At 32.5% G+C, this 18,253-nt stretch overlaps 2 protein-coding genes across 3 annotated transcripts in view; both read right to left on the minus strand.

Annotated features, from left to right (window-relative positions):
• The window catches only part of LOC111619481 (protein TFG-like), a 72,236-nt gene extending 69,718 nt beyond the window's left edge, over positions 1-2,518 (minus strand). For both annotated transcript variants that reach the window (XM_023361207.1, XM_023361206.1), the window contains exon 1: positions 2,258-2,518. In XM_023361207.1, coding sequence (XP_023216975.1) covers positions 2,258-2,510 — 253 coding nt within the window. In that variant the 5' untranslated portion in view covers positions 2,511-2,518. The remainder of the gene's footprint in view (positions 1-2,257) is intronic.
• A 14,903-nt stretch (positions 2,519-17,421) lies between these two features.
• Positions 17,422-18,253, minus strand: part of LOC111619467 — a 6,055-nt gene continuing 5,223 nt past the window's right edge. Inside the window, exon 2 of the mRNA XM_023361195.1 lies at positions 17,422-18,253. Within this exon, the coding sequence (XP_023216963.1) occupies positions 17,422-18,253 (832 nt within the window).

Here is an 18,253-nt window from a genome sequence, read left to right on the forward strand (position 1 = left end):
TTTTTTTAATTGATTGATGATTGATTCAATCAACTAATTTGTTGATTGTATTAACTTGATTCTTTAGATATTGAAAATTAAATAAATAACATTATGTTAATTTAAGCGTACAGAAACGTTGCTGTTGTTCCAGCAAAAATCTTATTTTCACTTTACCGAGTGCCTAGTAGGTAATTTGCAGATTACCTAGATAATCTGAACATTACCTAGGTAATTTGAGAAATAGAATAATTTTCGCAGCTTTAATGGATCACCCTAGTTAATCTGCAGATTAGCTAGGTAATGCGCACATTAACAGATTTCGAGCTTTAGCAGTAACACATATATTACTAACTGTGATCCAATTACTTTAATAGTCAAATAAATGCCACTTATTGTATTATAAATTTCAGTTTATATATTAATATAAAAGCATATTTTAAAAATTCATTTAAAATGTTTTATACAATTAATTAATTACAGTGGGTAATGGTTAATGAACATAATCCATTCCAAGCCTTTGTTTGCTATCTGAATTATTCATTAATTGATTATTGATTTACCATAGATTTTTATGGAAATTTGATTAATTTGTTCTGGAAATCCCAAAAAATAAATAAAAAATTATATACTTTCTTACTATGTTTATTTACATTTAATAAGAAACTAAAAGCAATCTCTCCATTTTTTCATAGATGGCACATCTTTGTTTCTCAGATGTGATTTTTGTTACTCCTTTAGTTGTTCGAGTCTTCTTGATTATATCTTTCTTAGCTAAGATTATGCCTACTGTAGACCTGTTCAAGCCATACTGCCTAGCACCATCAGACATCTTCTGCCCACTCTCTACCTTCGCTATTATCTCTTGCTTGGATTCTAAGGTGAGCACGGTTCTTGACATTCCATTCTTTTTAGCTTCATAATATTATCAATGTTTTTTTTGAAATAAAAAGTTCAAAAAGCACTCACAAAAATTCAGTGGACAGAAATCAACTAGTGCACGAAAGAATTATGTAAATGTGAGGCCCGAATAAAATTAGAAATTTTGATGTTAACCTTTGTACAGGTTAGTCAGATATGGTACTATCACGATGTAGTGGAGAATAAACGTGGAAATTTTTTTAAAGAATTTTTCCATGTGTTTTTCTCGTTTCCATTTTGGAAAAAATTTTAAAAGAGTTATGTCTAGTAAAGTAAAATATTTTTTTATTGTCACATAATTCCTTTTTTATGTGAATTTTTTTTCATGGTAGTTTTTGGCTAGTATTCAGCAATATCCGCAAAATTTTTTTGTAGATATAGATGTCGTTCTCCAGTGCCACACGATTGCCTTGACGGGTATATCCGTCAATTACTGCAGAGTGATTAAACCATTAACGAATATCTGATAGGATAGTTAAACTCTCACCTTTCGAAAATAAAAACTGACAAAACTTAATGAGTGCCCAACAGTCTCTCAAAGACTAAAAAAATTATTTGTCAGAAAGGTAAACAAAAAGCTGGAATTACAATGGAGGGTTTCAAAGTTCGGAGGAATAATATCTGATTGGTATCGGGTTGAGCATCTTCCTTGCTCTGAAAGGTTTTGAATTGTTACCTGGAGACAAGGTAACAAAAACCAATTGAAATTTGTAATTTTATGTCACTTCTTTCTGTGTTTATTCTGTAAAGTGTTCGTTGTCTGAACATAAAAATCATTCAAAAAAGTGTTCATTATCCGATTTATTCGCTGTCCAAACTGTTTGTTAACTGATCACCCACTGTATATGTAAATTCTCACATTCTGTTTAAGATAATGAAAGTGAAATAATTACAAATTACATTTAATACAAAACATCTAAATATATAATGTAAAAATGAAACATTAGAATCAAATAGAGTTTACTAAAAATAATTTAAATTAAAAATGCCTATGACTATTATTTCAAATAGACATTTTTAATTGGAATGTCTAAGATATCTAAAATGGCCACCAAACACAAACTCCAGTTTGAAAATATGAATGTAATGCAAAATGAATGCTTTTTATGGCCTTAACCATCATCAGGTTAAAAGCTTCTGTTCAAGTTACAGAAACTTATAACCTGATAATGGTTGCTTAATGCCATAAAAAACATTTATTTTGTATTAAATTTACATTTTGAAACAGTTTCAGTGTTTGGTGGACATTTTATATTATAATCCATTTTCTAAGCTGTTTTATTCACAGTATATCTATTTGAATAATTGGTATTCCTACTTTAAAATATTTCAAGAATTTATAGATATTAATTATTACCTTCATCTTTATACTTGATAGTTACTTCATCATTAGTAGATAATTTTCCATGAAATACACGTTGCATCATTAACACTAATTCATCGTAAGTGATATCTTCATTATGAATAGGAATTCGTCTAATATCATTTCCTAACTGTGCTTTAATAATAAGTTTTCCACTCAAATCCAATTGAGGAAAACCACTGTCGTCACTGCTTCCACCACCACCACCTCCTCCTCCTCCTCCTCCATGATAACCACCAAGTGACATTTTTATCTAAATAAACCATTATATTCAATTAAAATATTACTGTAAAATAAACCTATTAGTATTTTATTAATATAAAATTTTATGATTATTTAATAAAAAAATAATAAAGCAATCAAGAAAAAAATATCAAATGTTTAATTTTTACTTATTAATTCAAAAAGTTTAAAGTTTTAATCATCATTTTCATTTTCATAAAGGGGATGAAGACTCAGGACTACTCATTGGTATTGCCCGAGTGTGAAGAAGAGTAGAGGAAAGGTAGTTAAGGGAAGAGGCGAAGGGGAAAGAGTAAAGCGAGATAGGAAAGGGGATGAAAAGGGAAAGTTTCATGGGCGCCCAGCCTGTTTTATTAAGAATCAAATGAAACATACAGATATGGCTCCTGGCCATCAGATACAGACAATAATTGCAATATTTACAGTATGTACAATTGAAGACAGTTTGATTACACGTAGTTTGAAAACAATTTTAACCGAAAAAACAGAAGAACATAAATCAAATCAATATTTTGAACAAATACAGTTCTTGCCTGTCAGAATACAGACGATAAATAAACTTTTAACAAAATATTTTAAGGAAAATGATTACACACAGAATGATCAAATTTACTAATCGAAAATACAATAGTAATTAGACAACATTAATTAATGTATTAATCAAATATGGCTTCTCGCCATCAAAAAACATAAATTATACATTGATGAAATCTGAATCTTACAGTTATCACCGAAAGTAAAGTATTACAATAAATTAACTTAAACTATATATCGAAAAGGTTATAACAAATACGGCTTTTCGCCGTCTAGTACAAAATAATTAGAAACAAATGTAGGGGCAACTGAACCATGTAGATCGATAGAGGGTGTAGAGACAAGAACACTAATGTGTTCTTTTAAAGTTCGTCTCAAGCGCTTTAGTCTTCTTAATAAAAGTTTGAAGTTCATAAAAGAGTTCTTTTTCAGTTACGAGATGGTGTAGTTCGCATGGCCAATTGAACCCGTGTTGCAATGTTTGTTGAATTAAAGAGCTTCTTTCTCTGTTATAGTTGCTGCAGTAGAAGATCAAGTGATCGACATCTTGGACCGATGCACCATCGCAACTGCATGTTTCTTCGTCGGAAAGACCGAATCGATGAAGGTAGTGCTTCAGATTCCCATGTCCGGTGAATGTCTGTGTCATGATGTAACCAATATTCAAATGTTTCATGGCAAGGCGCTGTTGAATACATGGGAAAAATTTAAAGGTGATTCTTCCTGTATCACCATTTTCCCAATCCACTTGCCACAGCTGAAGGGCAGTTTGTTGAATCAGATCCTTGATGTTTTTCTTGGTAAGAGCAGTATAGATGATCTCACCATTCTCATTAGCATGCTTTTTCGCTAGTCTATCTGCTTCTTCATTTCCCTGCACCCCGCTGTGGCCTTTAACCCAAGCGAAGCTGATTTTATAGTTGTGTATATTCTTCAACTTATTCCGGATGTTATTTATCATATCGCAATCAAAATAGTCACTGTTGATACGACGAAGTGAGGTTTGGCTATCCGTACATATACGTAGATGTCCTTTGTAGTCTTTCAATGTGTAAATGTAAGAGATAGCTTGAAATATAGCGTACAATTCGGCATCAGGAACAGAGCAATAGCTGGCTAGTTTAAAGCCGGCTTCATGTTTGAAGTTTGCATTGCCATGTTTAAAATGAATAAAAGATGCTCCTACATTTCTGTTGTTTTTGGAACCATCCGTAAAGATAAAGTTAGTAGGGTATGGTTCTGCATTAATATCAGTGATGTCAGCCTTGTAGTTATTTGTTGGGTGAACGTATTTAGATTTCTCTTTGATTATTCCATTATTGACAAAGGTCTGTAAAAAATTATAATCCAGATTAGGGAGGCAACCGATATCCGCATACTTCGTAAGATTGTTGAGGCCTTCTTTTGTAATCTGTATATTGTTGAATGTCCATGTCCATGTTAGCATTTTAACTTTCAGGTATAATGGAGTACACCCTGCTAATACTTGCAATGCCGCGTTGGACGTTGTCCTATATGCTCTACACATTCTGATGAGTATCGGTCGTTGTATGGATTGAATCTTACGTTTGAAGTTAATATTGTCAATTTTTTCGCCCCAAAACGGAGCACCATATAAAATAGCTGGTTCGATGCATGCTTTATTTAGCATTGTAATTGCTTTCCCACTGAGGCCCCACTCCTTGTGAGCAATACTTAACATGGCATTCATTGTTTTGCTTATTTTACTTGCGATGTAATCTAAATGTTTAGTCCAGGTTAAGCTACAATCAATCATTACTCCTAAATATTTCATCACGTTAACATTTTTAATCCTATTTCCATTAATGGTTATTTTGAAAGCCTTTTGAAGTTGTTTTCCTTTTGAGAGAACCATATTCTCACACTTATCATAATTGATGTCAAGTTTATTCTGTTTGCTCCAATTGTATATTTTATGCAGTATCATGTTTGCTTTCTCTTGTAGTCTTTTTCCATACCTATGTGAAATCATGAGCACAGTGTCATCCGCGTAGCTTTGTAGTCTCCAATTATCTTCGTTATGTTCGTTCAATTTAAGGAGGTCGTTGCAAACAATGTTCCAAAGCCCAGGGCCCGACCTTGACCCCTGTGGGCAACCTCTAAAAATAGAGCGTATGACATTTCCTCTTTGATGGTATACTCCTGCTGTTCTCTCTGTTAAATAACTCTTAAGGATGGTAAATAGATTTTTCGGACATCCGGCCTGTCGAAGCTGATGAAAAAGCGCTGGCCACCATAAAGTATTGAAAGCATTTCTGTAATCTATGGTAACTATCAACACATGTTCATTACGAGTCCATGCTTCTTTAATAAAAGTAATAAGTCTATATAACGCATGATAGGTGGAACGCTGTTTAGTAAATCCATACTGCTCTTTGTGCATCCAATTATTATTATATAAGTGGAAGTTTATTCTTTCAATAATTAAACCATCCAGTACCTTGCCGGGTACGGATAAGAGACTAATTGGTCTATACTGAGTTGGTTTAAAATGGCCAGTTGTCCCGGGTTTCGGTATAAATTTAATTGCTGCCTCTTTCCAAATTCTCGGAAAACATCCCTCTTCAAGGCATTTGTTATATATATATGAAAGAGCCACCGGCACAGCGTTGAATGCATGTTTTAACATTTCCGGGGTTATGCCATCTGGCCCTGGCGCTTTTCTATTTTTAACTGATTTTATAGCTTTTCTTATTTCTAGGAATGTAAAAGGTCTATCCTCCTCTGTGTCCGGAAGAACTGATGCATTTCTTCTAATATTTGCTTGAATATGGTTATCGTCTTCTTCGTTATCATTAGGAAAGTGTGTATCAAGAAGGTAATTGACCGTTTCCGTATAATCTGTAGTATAAGTGCCATCCGATTTAAGAATGTTAGCTGGAATTTCTGCCCTTGTTCTCTTTTTACACACTACGTAGTAGGGTTCACTCCACACGTTTGTTTTGCTAGCTAGCGTGCAGAACTTATGCCAAGCTTGGCTCCGGGCTTTATTTATGTTTGTCTTATAATTATTAAAACATTGTAAGTATTCTCTTCTCTTCACAGATTTTTCCTCCGGGTCAGTCTCCGTCCGATATTTCTTTTGAAGCTTACGTGTTTTCCTTCTAAGATCCGAAAGATCGTTATTCCACCAATGAGCGTTATTCCTAGTAATCTGTTTATAATGTGTGGAAAGATGGTAAGATTCAATAATACAGTAGTTAAGATGCTCGGCTAATGAGTCCACGTCCATGTTGTATATCTGTTTGGAGGCCCAAAAAGTGCTAAAGTATATTTTGAAAGTATTCCAGTCTGTAAAACCTTTAAGGCTGTTGTCAGTCTTTAGTGCCGGAGTGTTAATGAGCTTCCAAATAATGTATCTATGGTCACTGGCTGTTATATCTTCTACAGTTTCGCATTTATCAATATATTTAAGAGCGTAACTGTTTGCAGCACAAATGTCCACCCAACTTTCTCCTCTGTGCGTAAAGAAAGTTGGTAAATTACTGGTATTGCAAGAAACCATGTTGTGGCTGGATAAGAAGTCTATGAGTTTCCTGCCCCGTACATCTTCAATCGGGCTAAACCACAATGGCGACTTCGCATTGCAGTCACCGGCTATAATCCAGGGCGAATTCTTAATATGTTTGCTGATGTCGTCTAATTTAATCAGAAGATCCTGTATCTCTGCATATGGCGAGCTGTACACCGAAGTAATGTACAATATTTTATTCTTGTGAGAAATCTGGACCGTGGTAATATAATCCAAACTGAGTAAAGGGCAGAAGTCCATGTTTAAGTCTTTATTTGGAGCTAGAATCCCCGTTTTCGGTGTCGTGAAAAGGCCTTTGGGAGGGAATGTTTTCCAGTTACCAAACCGAACAATGCCACCGTCTAAAGTATACGGCTCCTGTATAATTATCACATCCGCTTTCTTTTCTGTGACTGTCTTAATCAGAAGGGAAGAGGCTGCTTTACATTTCTCCGCATTAATTTGAATAATAGTGATATCAGCATTTTGATTTGTAGTCCCTTGTACACTGTGTAAATATGGTGTCCCTGTTAGATTACCAGTAGCATTAGATCCCATAGTCTGTTTGTTTAATTTTCTGAGCTTTCAATTTTTGTAATGTAAAACATATTTTGTTATACGCATTATGATTTGTCGGGACTTTTTTTGTTGCAGGTTGCTCTCTATTATACTTTATGCAATTAATGCAACACGGTGTTTTTTGTTTTTCATTGCATTCATTGAATTTATGTTCTTTCGTGCAATGACTGCAGTGGGCTTTCTCGGTACAGTCCTTTGCCATATGGTTGAAGCCGGCGCATTGAAAGCACCTAATAATTGGTATAAAGTCATCTAGTTTAATGTTTGCCCATGCCAACGAAAGATATCTGTGTTTGATTAGTAAATTTCTAATATAGGGTGAGACTGATATTACCACATGATGACAATTTTCTCTTATATTTCCTCTAGTAATTATAGTGCTGATTCTACATGTTTCTAAAAATTCTTCCTTACTGAGTTCTCCCCAAATGTTGTTTTGATTGTATACCATTTCTAAAAGACTGTCATTTTCAACAGATTCTGGGACATTAAGAAGAATTATTCGTGGTTTCCGTCCTTCAGCTATGTGGCATCTAATTTTTTCTTTAGTGGATGGAATCTTTTCGATTGCTTTCAATAATTTCTCTCCGTCTTTGTAGCTACCAACCCTAAAGCAAGCTCCTTCATTCCTTATCTTCCTGACTCCTTTAACTTTTAAGCCAATATTAGCTGGGTTTACCTCTGTCATAATCGTATTCACAATGTTATTTATGTCAGTGTGCTCTTCTTGAGCCCCTTGAGAAGGATAAACGAGAACAGCATGTGTTCCACCTGTGCCCTCATTGTTAATCTTAGATGAGAGAGATTTCGATATTATTTTGGTTGTAGAACTTGAGTTATTAGTAGTTTTCACTATTTCCGCATAAGTTTTCTGTGGGATATTAGGCATTTGTGTCTCTGTGGGTCCTCTTTTATTTTTCCTGATTTCTTTAATTATTCCATACATTTCGTGCAGATAACCATATAATTTTCTTGCACATTTCCTTAATTCCAATCTTTGGTTGACTTTGATACTTGAGTTAGTGTTCCCCGGACAGAGGTCAAGTACACGACCAAGTAAGAATTCACTGTCCCTAATCATTTCCTCCTCAGCTGGCTCCCCCCGGTCGTTTTGTGTTTCAGCCAAAATAATTCGTGTCTGCGAAGAATTGATGTCAACGTCATCAAAGGGTGCTAAAACAACCCTGGGATCGTTAGATTTTATTTCTCTCCTGATATTGTCCATACTGTCAATGAGCACCTCGAACAATATCCCAGTGAAAAGAGCTCGAGCCCGAGAAAACCAAAGAATAAAAGACAAACCAAAACAAAAACCAAAAGAACCCTATAAGCTATGACCCGAGAACTGAAATATAATACTAAAATCCCGAAAAAGAATTCCCCCGAAAAAAAACCCAGAATCCTTAAAATCTAAAATATTTTATATAATGAGATCAATGAATATTTAACTAAAGTTTTATTATTATTTAAATTAAATGAACAAACAAAAAAAACCGTTAACCAAAACCGTTAAAAGTTCGTTACTTTTGAAAATTTCCATAACTGGTAATGCTATAGAACTAAAGTTTTATTATTATTTAAATTAAATGAACAAACAAAAAAAACCGTTAACCAAAACCGTTAAATGTTCGTTACTTTTGAAAATTTCCATAACTGGTAATGCTATAGAATAAAATGCTTATATCACCGTTAAAAATACACCGATCTATCCCAAATTTACACATCTAATACAAAATGATATAGTAAATACAACCCCCAAATCCGCGTCCCTTCTGATTTATCCCCCTCCCGCAAGAGCCTACTGAAAATTGCAAAATTTAAAATCCTTTAGCTCCCACCCTAAGAAAATTATATAATTAATATACCATACGAACCGGGCTGAAGAGCTCTTTCCACGGATGTGTAAACTAAAATGGTATTCCGAGAATAACATACGNCCATTACGTGTTTCATTTCTAATGTTTTCAAACATAGTTGCCCATAGTTTTAATCATCACAAGTTTTTGACTTCAAATTTTATTAATTGTTAAAAATGGTTTAAAATATGCAAATACCCTATAAACTAACAAATAAGTCAACTTCTTAAGATTGAAAAGTTGACTATTCAAGCATTCATTTAACTTGCAAACAAATGCTTGCTTAACTATTTTCAAATTGTTGATTAACAACTTGGCATGCAGTCTCAAAGATCAGCAAAATATTTTGTCACACCTATATAAAATGTTAAATCATTTATACATTTGGATTCTTCTAAACTAAACTTTCACTTGTTTTTCACAGATGTTTATTTCTTCTAGAAATGATAGAATTGTTGTAATGTTGCCATTCTGCTGAGCCAACAAATGTAACTAATGAATTATATCATTGTTCTAAAATATGTTTTTGTATTGTCTGGATTTACAGACCTTCTGATTGTTGACATTTATAATTTTAACAATGTTTTCCATTACGTGTTTCATTTCTAATGTTTTCAAACATAGTTGCCCATAGTTTTAATCATCACAAGTTTTTGACTTCAAATTTTATTAATTGTTAAAAATGGTTTAAAATATGCAAATACCCTATAAACTAACAAATAAGTCAGCTTCTTAAAATTGAAAAGTTGACTTATTATTATCATCACATTATAATTGTGATGATTAATGATCATGTGAAATTTTGCTCTCATTATTGGAACATTTCATGTATCACTATATTAATTTCTGGTATAGAGTAATGTATAAATGATATAATTTTGAACTATTAGAAAAATATTAATAGATAGTTTGCTGTTTTAAAATATAATTTTAAGTTTGTTTCAACAAAAATACAAATACAAATAAAAGACTTTTCTAGACTTTTTCTACAATTAGTATTTTAATTGATATTATTAGACACTCGTAGTTGAACTATCTTAAATGCTGATAAGTTTCNAGTCTATATGGAATAAATATAATTTATTAACCAAAGTTATTAATGTTACCCCTCCTCCTAAAAATTAATTTTATGTATGGAGTTTTCAAATAAATAAATAATTAGTGAGACAGCCCTGTCACCACTCCAACATAGATACACCCTGCTGTTCTAATGTTTAGAGATACCAGAAACTGAGAATCTGGTAATTTCTTAATTGTAAAATAGTAATAAGAATGGTATATTTCTGTGATTATTGCACATTGCCCTAAAAGCAGAAAAATTAAATTATTATTTCAGAGAAATATTAATAATTCAATTCAACTCAAATCTTCTATCACATTATGTCCTTTTTTATATTTGTTTCTGTCTAATTTGTCATCTTATAAACTTCCATTTTATTACAGTTTTAGTTTTGTTATGTATGTATATCTTGTGTAGATGTTATTTATATTAAGCTTTAATTTATTTATTAATTGGTTTTAATTGTTATTTTTATTATAAAATAGTTATTTTAATGAGCACATTTCCTAGTAAAGCTGCTTTGTCAAAAGACAGTTAAGCTATTTCCACTTTAAGTTAGCCACTGCAGTGCTAGTGCTTGTTCACAATACTGAAGACAGGAGATGACCGCCATCAAAAATTATATGCATATTACATACTATACCTCAAATGAAAATTGTGACACAAAAAATTAAGTTATTTTAAACTGGTTATCAGAAAAATTAGAAATGCAATTTTCCACATAATCTTCTATGCTGACAAACATTTTTCAGATTTATTAGTAATGACAAATGCAAACATTGTACTGTTGTTTACCATATAGGTAATTGCATTTTTTACACAATATCAAGTTTTCTTGATTGACTGCCTCTGATATTTTATAGCCTCTGCAACAATTCTGCATCATTTCTGACTAAACATTTTTATTTGTACAAAAATAGCATTTACAAAGAGCCAAATAATAATGGTGAGTAGTTGAGGTATAGAAGTTTTTCCTATGAATGTAGAAATTGCTTAAAGTGCCTTCTGGCAGCTTAAGTAAAGCAGCTTTACTAGGAAATGCACCCAATGTTTCTTCTTGTGTCAAAATCAAGAGATGCTATAGTTCAACTCAACTTCTATTTTGTTCTGATTTAGAAATTTCAACAAAATTTAAATTGGAAGAAAAAGATTCTACTATTGTTTTGAATCTACCTCCCCATTAACAAATCTTGCCTGAGATACAAATTAGTGCACTCATCTAAATATAAAAAGTAACAAAGGATCAGATCTATTTTCTAAATGAGGGATATTTTTCTTAACGTAAAACTTTTTGAGAATAAAACTCAAACAACAAAAAGTGATTATAAAATCAAACTTTTATGAAAGTTACAAATACAAGTTTTTATCCATTAGACTCTGAAGTTGGAAGTTTTAGCACAGTTTTCGTATCTGGTGACACAGCTAACTCACCCTTCTAGAAATCTACAAAGAAAGATTGTAAATGACTGAAGTTTTGTGTGAAATAGTCACCTATTCTAGTTTGGTATGATCAAAATCACTCACCAAACTAGGAAATCCAGCAGTATTTAAGAAAAAACTTTTGTCACTGCACATATCTGTTTATTCAGAAAGTTGCTTTTAATGATACCTACATTTCTCTGAAAACTGCATTTGTAATAAACAACAGTACTAATACTCAGACCTTTAACAGTTTAAGAACACCAAAAAATGTTTAAAAATTAAAATTGTACTGCATGTTAAAAATTTGAATAGCAGTACTGTAGTTTAAAGACACTTACATTTTAACTATATGACAGCAATTTTACAAACATATAAAACTATTTAGGCAATTCTTAGGTGTCAATATTAAACAATGGAAAACCAAATGCAGATGCAAGAAGCTCTAAATACTTTGTCATGGTGTATAGTACATATGTTACCGCTAAAGCTTGAAATCTGTTAATGTGTACATTACCTAGCTAATCTGCAGATTAACTAGGGTGATCTGTTAAAGCTGCGAAAATTGTTCAATTTCTCAAATTACCTAGGTAATTTGCAGAGTATCTAGGTAATCTGCACATTAATGGCTTCCGTATTGTTAAAGTTCAAAAGTTTGTTTCTTTCACTTCCTTTCCCCACTCCTTCTTTTTACGTAGATAAATTTAAATCCTAGAATGCAAGCAAGCACCGAATTGGTGAGTAAAATCAAGAAAAGATTCTTCGCAAACCTCTTTAGCGAAGATTTAAAATATAATACGTAGTGTTTTAATAACAAACCAAAGTATGATTCCATAATTGAAGATGTAAAGCAAATAAAAGTTTCCAAGAAGAAAGAATCATCTCGAGATTATCAAATAATTCAAAGGTGTGATGTGTTGACTGTACGAGGCTGTGAAAAACTCATTGAGCCGTTGTCAGATGCGCGAGAAAGGTTTGAAAAAGTTTGTCCATGCCGGAGAATTGTTTGACATTCGATAAAAACTGAAGAAGACCTTGAAAAATTAGAAGATTCACAAGAGACTGTGATTATGAGATCACAGTCAAATCTTACTCAAGAGGACATTCCGTTATCCCCCGCTTCTACAGAATCACCTATAGAAATACAAGAATTTACCGATAGTAATCTTAAACTGCCTTCTATACCGTTGATTGATGATGCAGTCACGAAGAATATTCAGTTACCCTGCACCTCCAAGGAATCGCCTCTGCAAGTTGAAGAAGTCATCACTGAGTTACTCTCAACTTCAGCAGAATCGCCATCACAGTTTCGTACGGAGCCTGTAAAGAGCACTATACAAGACATAGTCTGTATTGTTTGCTCAAAAGCAGCATCAAGTGCTCACAAGTGTAAATCGTGTAATATGTTTGTTCACGCAGTTTGTGGTGAAGTAGATCCTAAAGAGGAAGGGTATGGTAAGAATGTATTGTGCATCATCTGTAAAAAGAATATGGATCAGAAAATACAGCGTGATGAAGCCAAGAAATGTTTAGAAAAGCAAGCAAAGAAAATGTTAGCAGTTTCTAATGCAAAGCACCCAAACGTCGATGAAGGTTTCGCTGTGAGAATTAAAGTACCCGAAGAAGACAGAGCAAAAACTGATGCACGTTCAATTTTAGCTGTGGTTCTTAGTAAAACAGAGGATGGCTTTTATAAACTTGATACTAAAACAGGTATTTTAAAACAATTGTATGCAAAATCTGAATTCAGTGTTTGCAAAGAGAGATTTTTAACGAAAGAAGATGGATGTCCCTGCTGTAGAAATATCTTTACGTCAAACAGCAATAAAACAATCCCTTGGTACTGGGCAGGGTTTCAGAAAATGTGACTGCAAATCTAAATGTACCACAAATAGGCGTGCTTGTCGCAAAAACCAATTGCTACGTAATTCAAAGTGTCACCAATCTTTAGATTGCACTAATAAGTAAGTACAATTTTATCATATGTTTTGCAAATTCATTTCCCTAATTGTAGTAATATTTTAAACCGTTTGATTTTTGTATTAAAGTTTTTTTAATTGATTGATGATTGATTCAATCAACTAATTTGTTGATTGTATTAACTTGATTCTTTAGATATTGAAAATTAAATAAATAACATTATGTTAATTTAAGCGTACAGAAACGTTGCTGTTGTTCCAGCAAAAATCTTATTTTCACTTTACCGAGTGCCTAGTAGGTAATTTGCAGATTACCTAGATAATCTGAACATTACCTAGGTAATTTGAGAAATAGAATAATTTTCGCAGCTTTAATGGATCACCCTAGTTAATCTGCAGATTAGCTAGGTAATGCGCACATTAACAGATTTCGAGCTTTAGCAGTAACACATATATTACTAACTGTGATCCAATTACTTTAATAGTCAAATAAATGCCACTTATTGTATTATAAATTTCAGTTTATATATTAATATAAAAGCATATTTTAAAAATTCATTTAAAATGTTTTATACAATTAATTAATTACAGTGGGTAATGGTTAATGAACATAATCCATTCCAAGCCTTTGTTTGCTATCTGAATTATTCATTAATTGATTATTGATTTACCATAGATTTTTATGGAAATTTGATTAATTTGTTCTGGAAATCCCAAAAAATAAATAAAAAATTATATACTTTCTTACTATGTTTATTTACATTTAATAAGAAACTAAAAGCAATCTCTCCATTTTTTCATAGATGGCACATCTTTGTTTCTCAGATGTGATTTTTGTTACTCCTTTAGTTGTTCGAGTCTTCTTGATTATATCTTTCTTAGCTAAGATTATGCCTACTGTAGACCTGTTCAAGCCATACTGCCTAGCACCATCAGACATCTTCTGCCCACTCTCTACCTTCGCTATTATCTCTTGCTTGGATTCTAAGGTGAGCACGGTTCTTGACATTCCATTCTTTTTAGCTTCATAATATTATCAATGTTTTTTTTGAAATAAAAAGTTCAAAAAGCACTCACAAAAATTCAGTGGACAGAAATCAACTAGTGCACGAAAGAATTATGTAAATGTGAGGCCCGAATAAAATTAGAAATTTTGATGTTAACCTTTGTACAGGTTAGTCAGATATGGTACTATCACGATGTAGTGGAGAATAAACGTGGAAATTTTTTTAAAGAATTTTTCCATGTGTTTTTCTCGTTTCCATTTTGGAAAAAATTTTAAAAGAGTTATGTCTAGTAAAGTAAAATATTTTTTTATTGTCACATAATTCCTTTTTTATGTGAATTTTTTTTCATGGTAGTTTTTGGCTCGTATTCAGCAATATCCGCAAAATTTTTTTGTAGATATAGACGTCGTTCTCCAGTGCCACACGATTGCCTTGACGGGTATATCCGTCAATTACTGCAGAGTGATTAAACCATTAACGAATATCTGATAGGATAGTTAAACTCTCACCTTTCGAAAATAAAAACTGACAAAACTTAATGAGTGCCCAACAGTCTCTCAAAGACTAAAAAAATTATTTGTCAGAAAGGTAAACAAAAAGCTGGAATTACAATGGAGGGTTTCAAAGTTCGGAGGAATAATATCTGATTGGTATCGGGTTGAGCATCTTCCTTGCTCTGAAAGGTTTTGAATTGTTACCTGGAGACAAGGTAACAAAAACCAATTGAAATTTGTAATTTTATGTCACTTCTTTCTGTGTTTATTCTGTAAAGTGTTCGTTGTCTGAACATAAAAATCATTCAAAAAAGTGTTCATTATCCGATTTATTCGCTGTCCAAACTGTTTGTTAACTGATCACCCACTGTATATGTAAATTCTCACATTCTGTTTAAGATAATGAAAGTGAAATAATTACAAATTACATTTAATACAAAACATCTAAATATATAATGTAAAAATGAAACATTAGAATCAAATAGAGTTTACTAAAAATAATTTAAATTAAAAATGCCTATGACTATTATTTCAAATAACATTTTTAATTGGAATGTCTAAGATATCTAAAATGGCCACCAAACACAAACTCCAGTTTGAAAANGTCAGACGATATTGCACTAGAATATGTTCAAAAATTCTAGATATATATATAAGCGTTTTATTCAAATGCGACAATAATCAGATCTTATAGATAACTCGATATACACGGATAATCGAACTATCACTTTAAAGATTGCGATCACTCGAAAAGTTACAGTTAGAAACGAAAAATTTAAACGCCATTAGATTCGTCAGACGATTTTTAACTAGAATATGTGCAAAAATTCTAGATATGTATATAAGCGTTTTATTTAAGTGCGACAATAATGAGATCGTATAAAAATAACGATAGTCACGAATAATCGAATTTTTACTATGAAAATTGCGATAACTCGAAAAGTTACAGTCAGAAACGAAAAATTTAATCGCCATTAGATTCGTCATACGATTTTTAACTAGAATATGTGCAAAAATTCTAAATATATATATCAGCGTTTTATTCAAATGCGACAATAATCAGATCTTATAGAAAACTCGAAATTTACGGATAATCGAACTTTCACTTTGAAGATTGCGATAACTTGAAAAGTTACAGTTAGAAACGAAAAATTCAAACGTCGTTAGATTCGTCAGACGACTTTGAACTAGAATATGTCCAAAAATTTTAGATATATATATAAGCGTTTTATTTAAGTGCGACAATAATCAGATTCTATGAAAATAACGATAGTCACGAATTATCGAATTTTCACTTTGAAGATATCGATAACTCGAAAAGTTACAGTTAGAAACGAAAAATTCAAACGTCATTAGATTCGTCAGACGATTCTGCACTAGAATATGTGCAAAAATTCTAGATATATATATAAGCGTTTTATTCAAATGCGACAATAATCAGATCTCATAGATAACCCGATATACTCGGATAATCGAACTTTCACTTTAAAGATTGCGATAACTGGAAAAGTTACAGTCAGAAACGAAAAATTCAAACGCCATTAGATTCGTCAGAGGATTTTTAACTAGAATATTTCCGAAAATTTTAGATATATATATAAGCGTTTTATTTAAGTGCGACAATAATCAGATCGTATGAACATAACGATAGTCACGAATAATCCAATTTTCACTCTGAAGATTGCAATAACTCAAAACGTTACAGTCAGAAACGAAAAATTCAAACGCCATTAGATTCGTCAGACGTTTCTGCATTAGAATATGTGCAAAAATTATAGATATATATATAAGCGTTTTATTTAAATGCGACAATAATCAGATTTTATGGAAAACGCGTTGGTCATTAATAATCGAATTTTCACTTTTAAGATTGCAATAATTCGAAAAGTTACAATCAGAAACGAAAAATTTAAACGTTATCTGAAATCTGAATATTTCAGTTATCACCGAAATTAAAGTATTACAATAAATTAACTTATACTACATGTCGAAAAGGTTATAACAAATACGGCTTTTCGCCGTCTAGTACAAAATAATTAGAAACAACTGAATTATGTAGATCGATATAGGGTTTAGAGACAAGAACACTAATGTGTTATTTTAAAGTTCGTCTCAAGCGCTCTAGTCTTCTTAATAAAAGTTTGAAGTTTATAAAAAAATTATTTTTCAGTTACGTTATGGTGTAATTTGCATGGCTAATTGAATTCGTCTTGCAATGTTTGTTGAATTAAAGAGCTTTTTTCTCTGTTATAGTTGCTGCAGTAGAAGATCAAGTGATCGACATCTTGGACCGATGCACCATCGCAACTGCATGTTTCTTCGTCGGAAAGACCGAATCGATTAAGGTAGTGCTTCAGATTCCCATGTCCGGTGAATGTCTGTGTCACGAGGTAACCAATATTCAAATGTTGCATGGCAAGGCGCTGTTGAATACATGAGAAAAATTTAAAGGTGATTCTTCCTGTATCATTATTTTCCCAATCCACTTGCCACAGCTGAAGGGCAGTTTGTTGAATCAGATCCTTGATGTTCTTCTTGGTAAGAGCAGTATAGATGATCTCACTATTCTCATTAGCATGCTTTTCGCTAGTCTATCTGCTTCTTCATTTCCCTGCACCCCGCTGCGGCCTTTAACCCAAGCGAAGCTGATTTTATAGTTGTGTATATTCTTCAACTTATTCCGGATGTTATTTATCATATCGCAATCAAAATAGTCACTGTTGATACGACGAAGTGAGGTTTGGCTATCCGTACATATACGTAGATGTCCTTTGTAGTCTTTCAATGTGTAAATGTAAGAGATAGCTTGAAATATAGCGTACAATTCGGCATCAGGAACAGAGCAATAGCTGGCTAGTTTAAAGCCGGCTTCATGTTTGAAGTTTGCATTGCCATGTTTAAAATGAATAAAAGATGCTCCTACATTTCTGTTGTTTTTGGAACCATCCGTAAAGATAAAGTTAGTAGGGTATGGTTCTGCATTAATATCAGTGATGTCAGCCTTGTAGTTATTTGTTGGGTGAACGTATTTAGATTTCTCTTTGATTATTCCATTATTGACAAAGGTCTGTAAAAAATTATAATCCAGATTAGGGAGGCAACCGATATCCGCATACTTCGTAAGATTGTTGAGGCCTTCTTTTGTAATCTGTATATTGTTGAATGTCCATGTCCATGTTAGCATTTTAACTTTCAGGTATAATGGAGTACACCCTGCTAATACTTGCAATGCTGCGTTGGACGTTGTCCTATATGCTCTACACATTCTGATGAGTATCAGTCGTTGTATGGATTGAATCTTACGTTTGAAGTTAATATTGTCAATTTTTTCGCCCCAAAACGGAGCA

This window comes from Centruroides sculpturatus, unplaced genomic scaffold (assembly GCF_000671375.1).
Source record: "Centruroides sculpturatus isolate CEXI.00-Female unplaced genomic scaffold, Cexi_2.0 scaffold166, whole genome shotgun sequence".
NCBI classification, from domain to species: Eukaryota; Metazoa; Arthropoda; class Arachnida; order Scorpiones; family Buthidae; genus Centruroides; species Centruroides sculpturatus.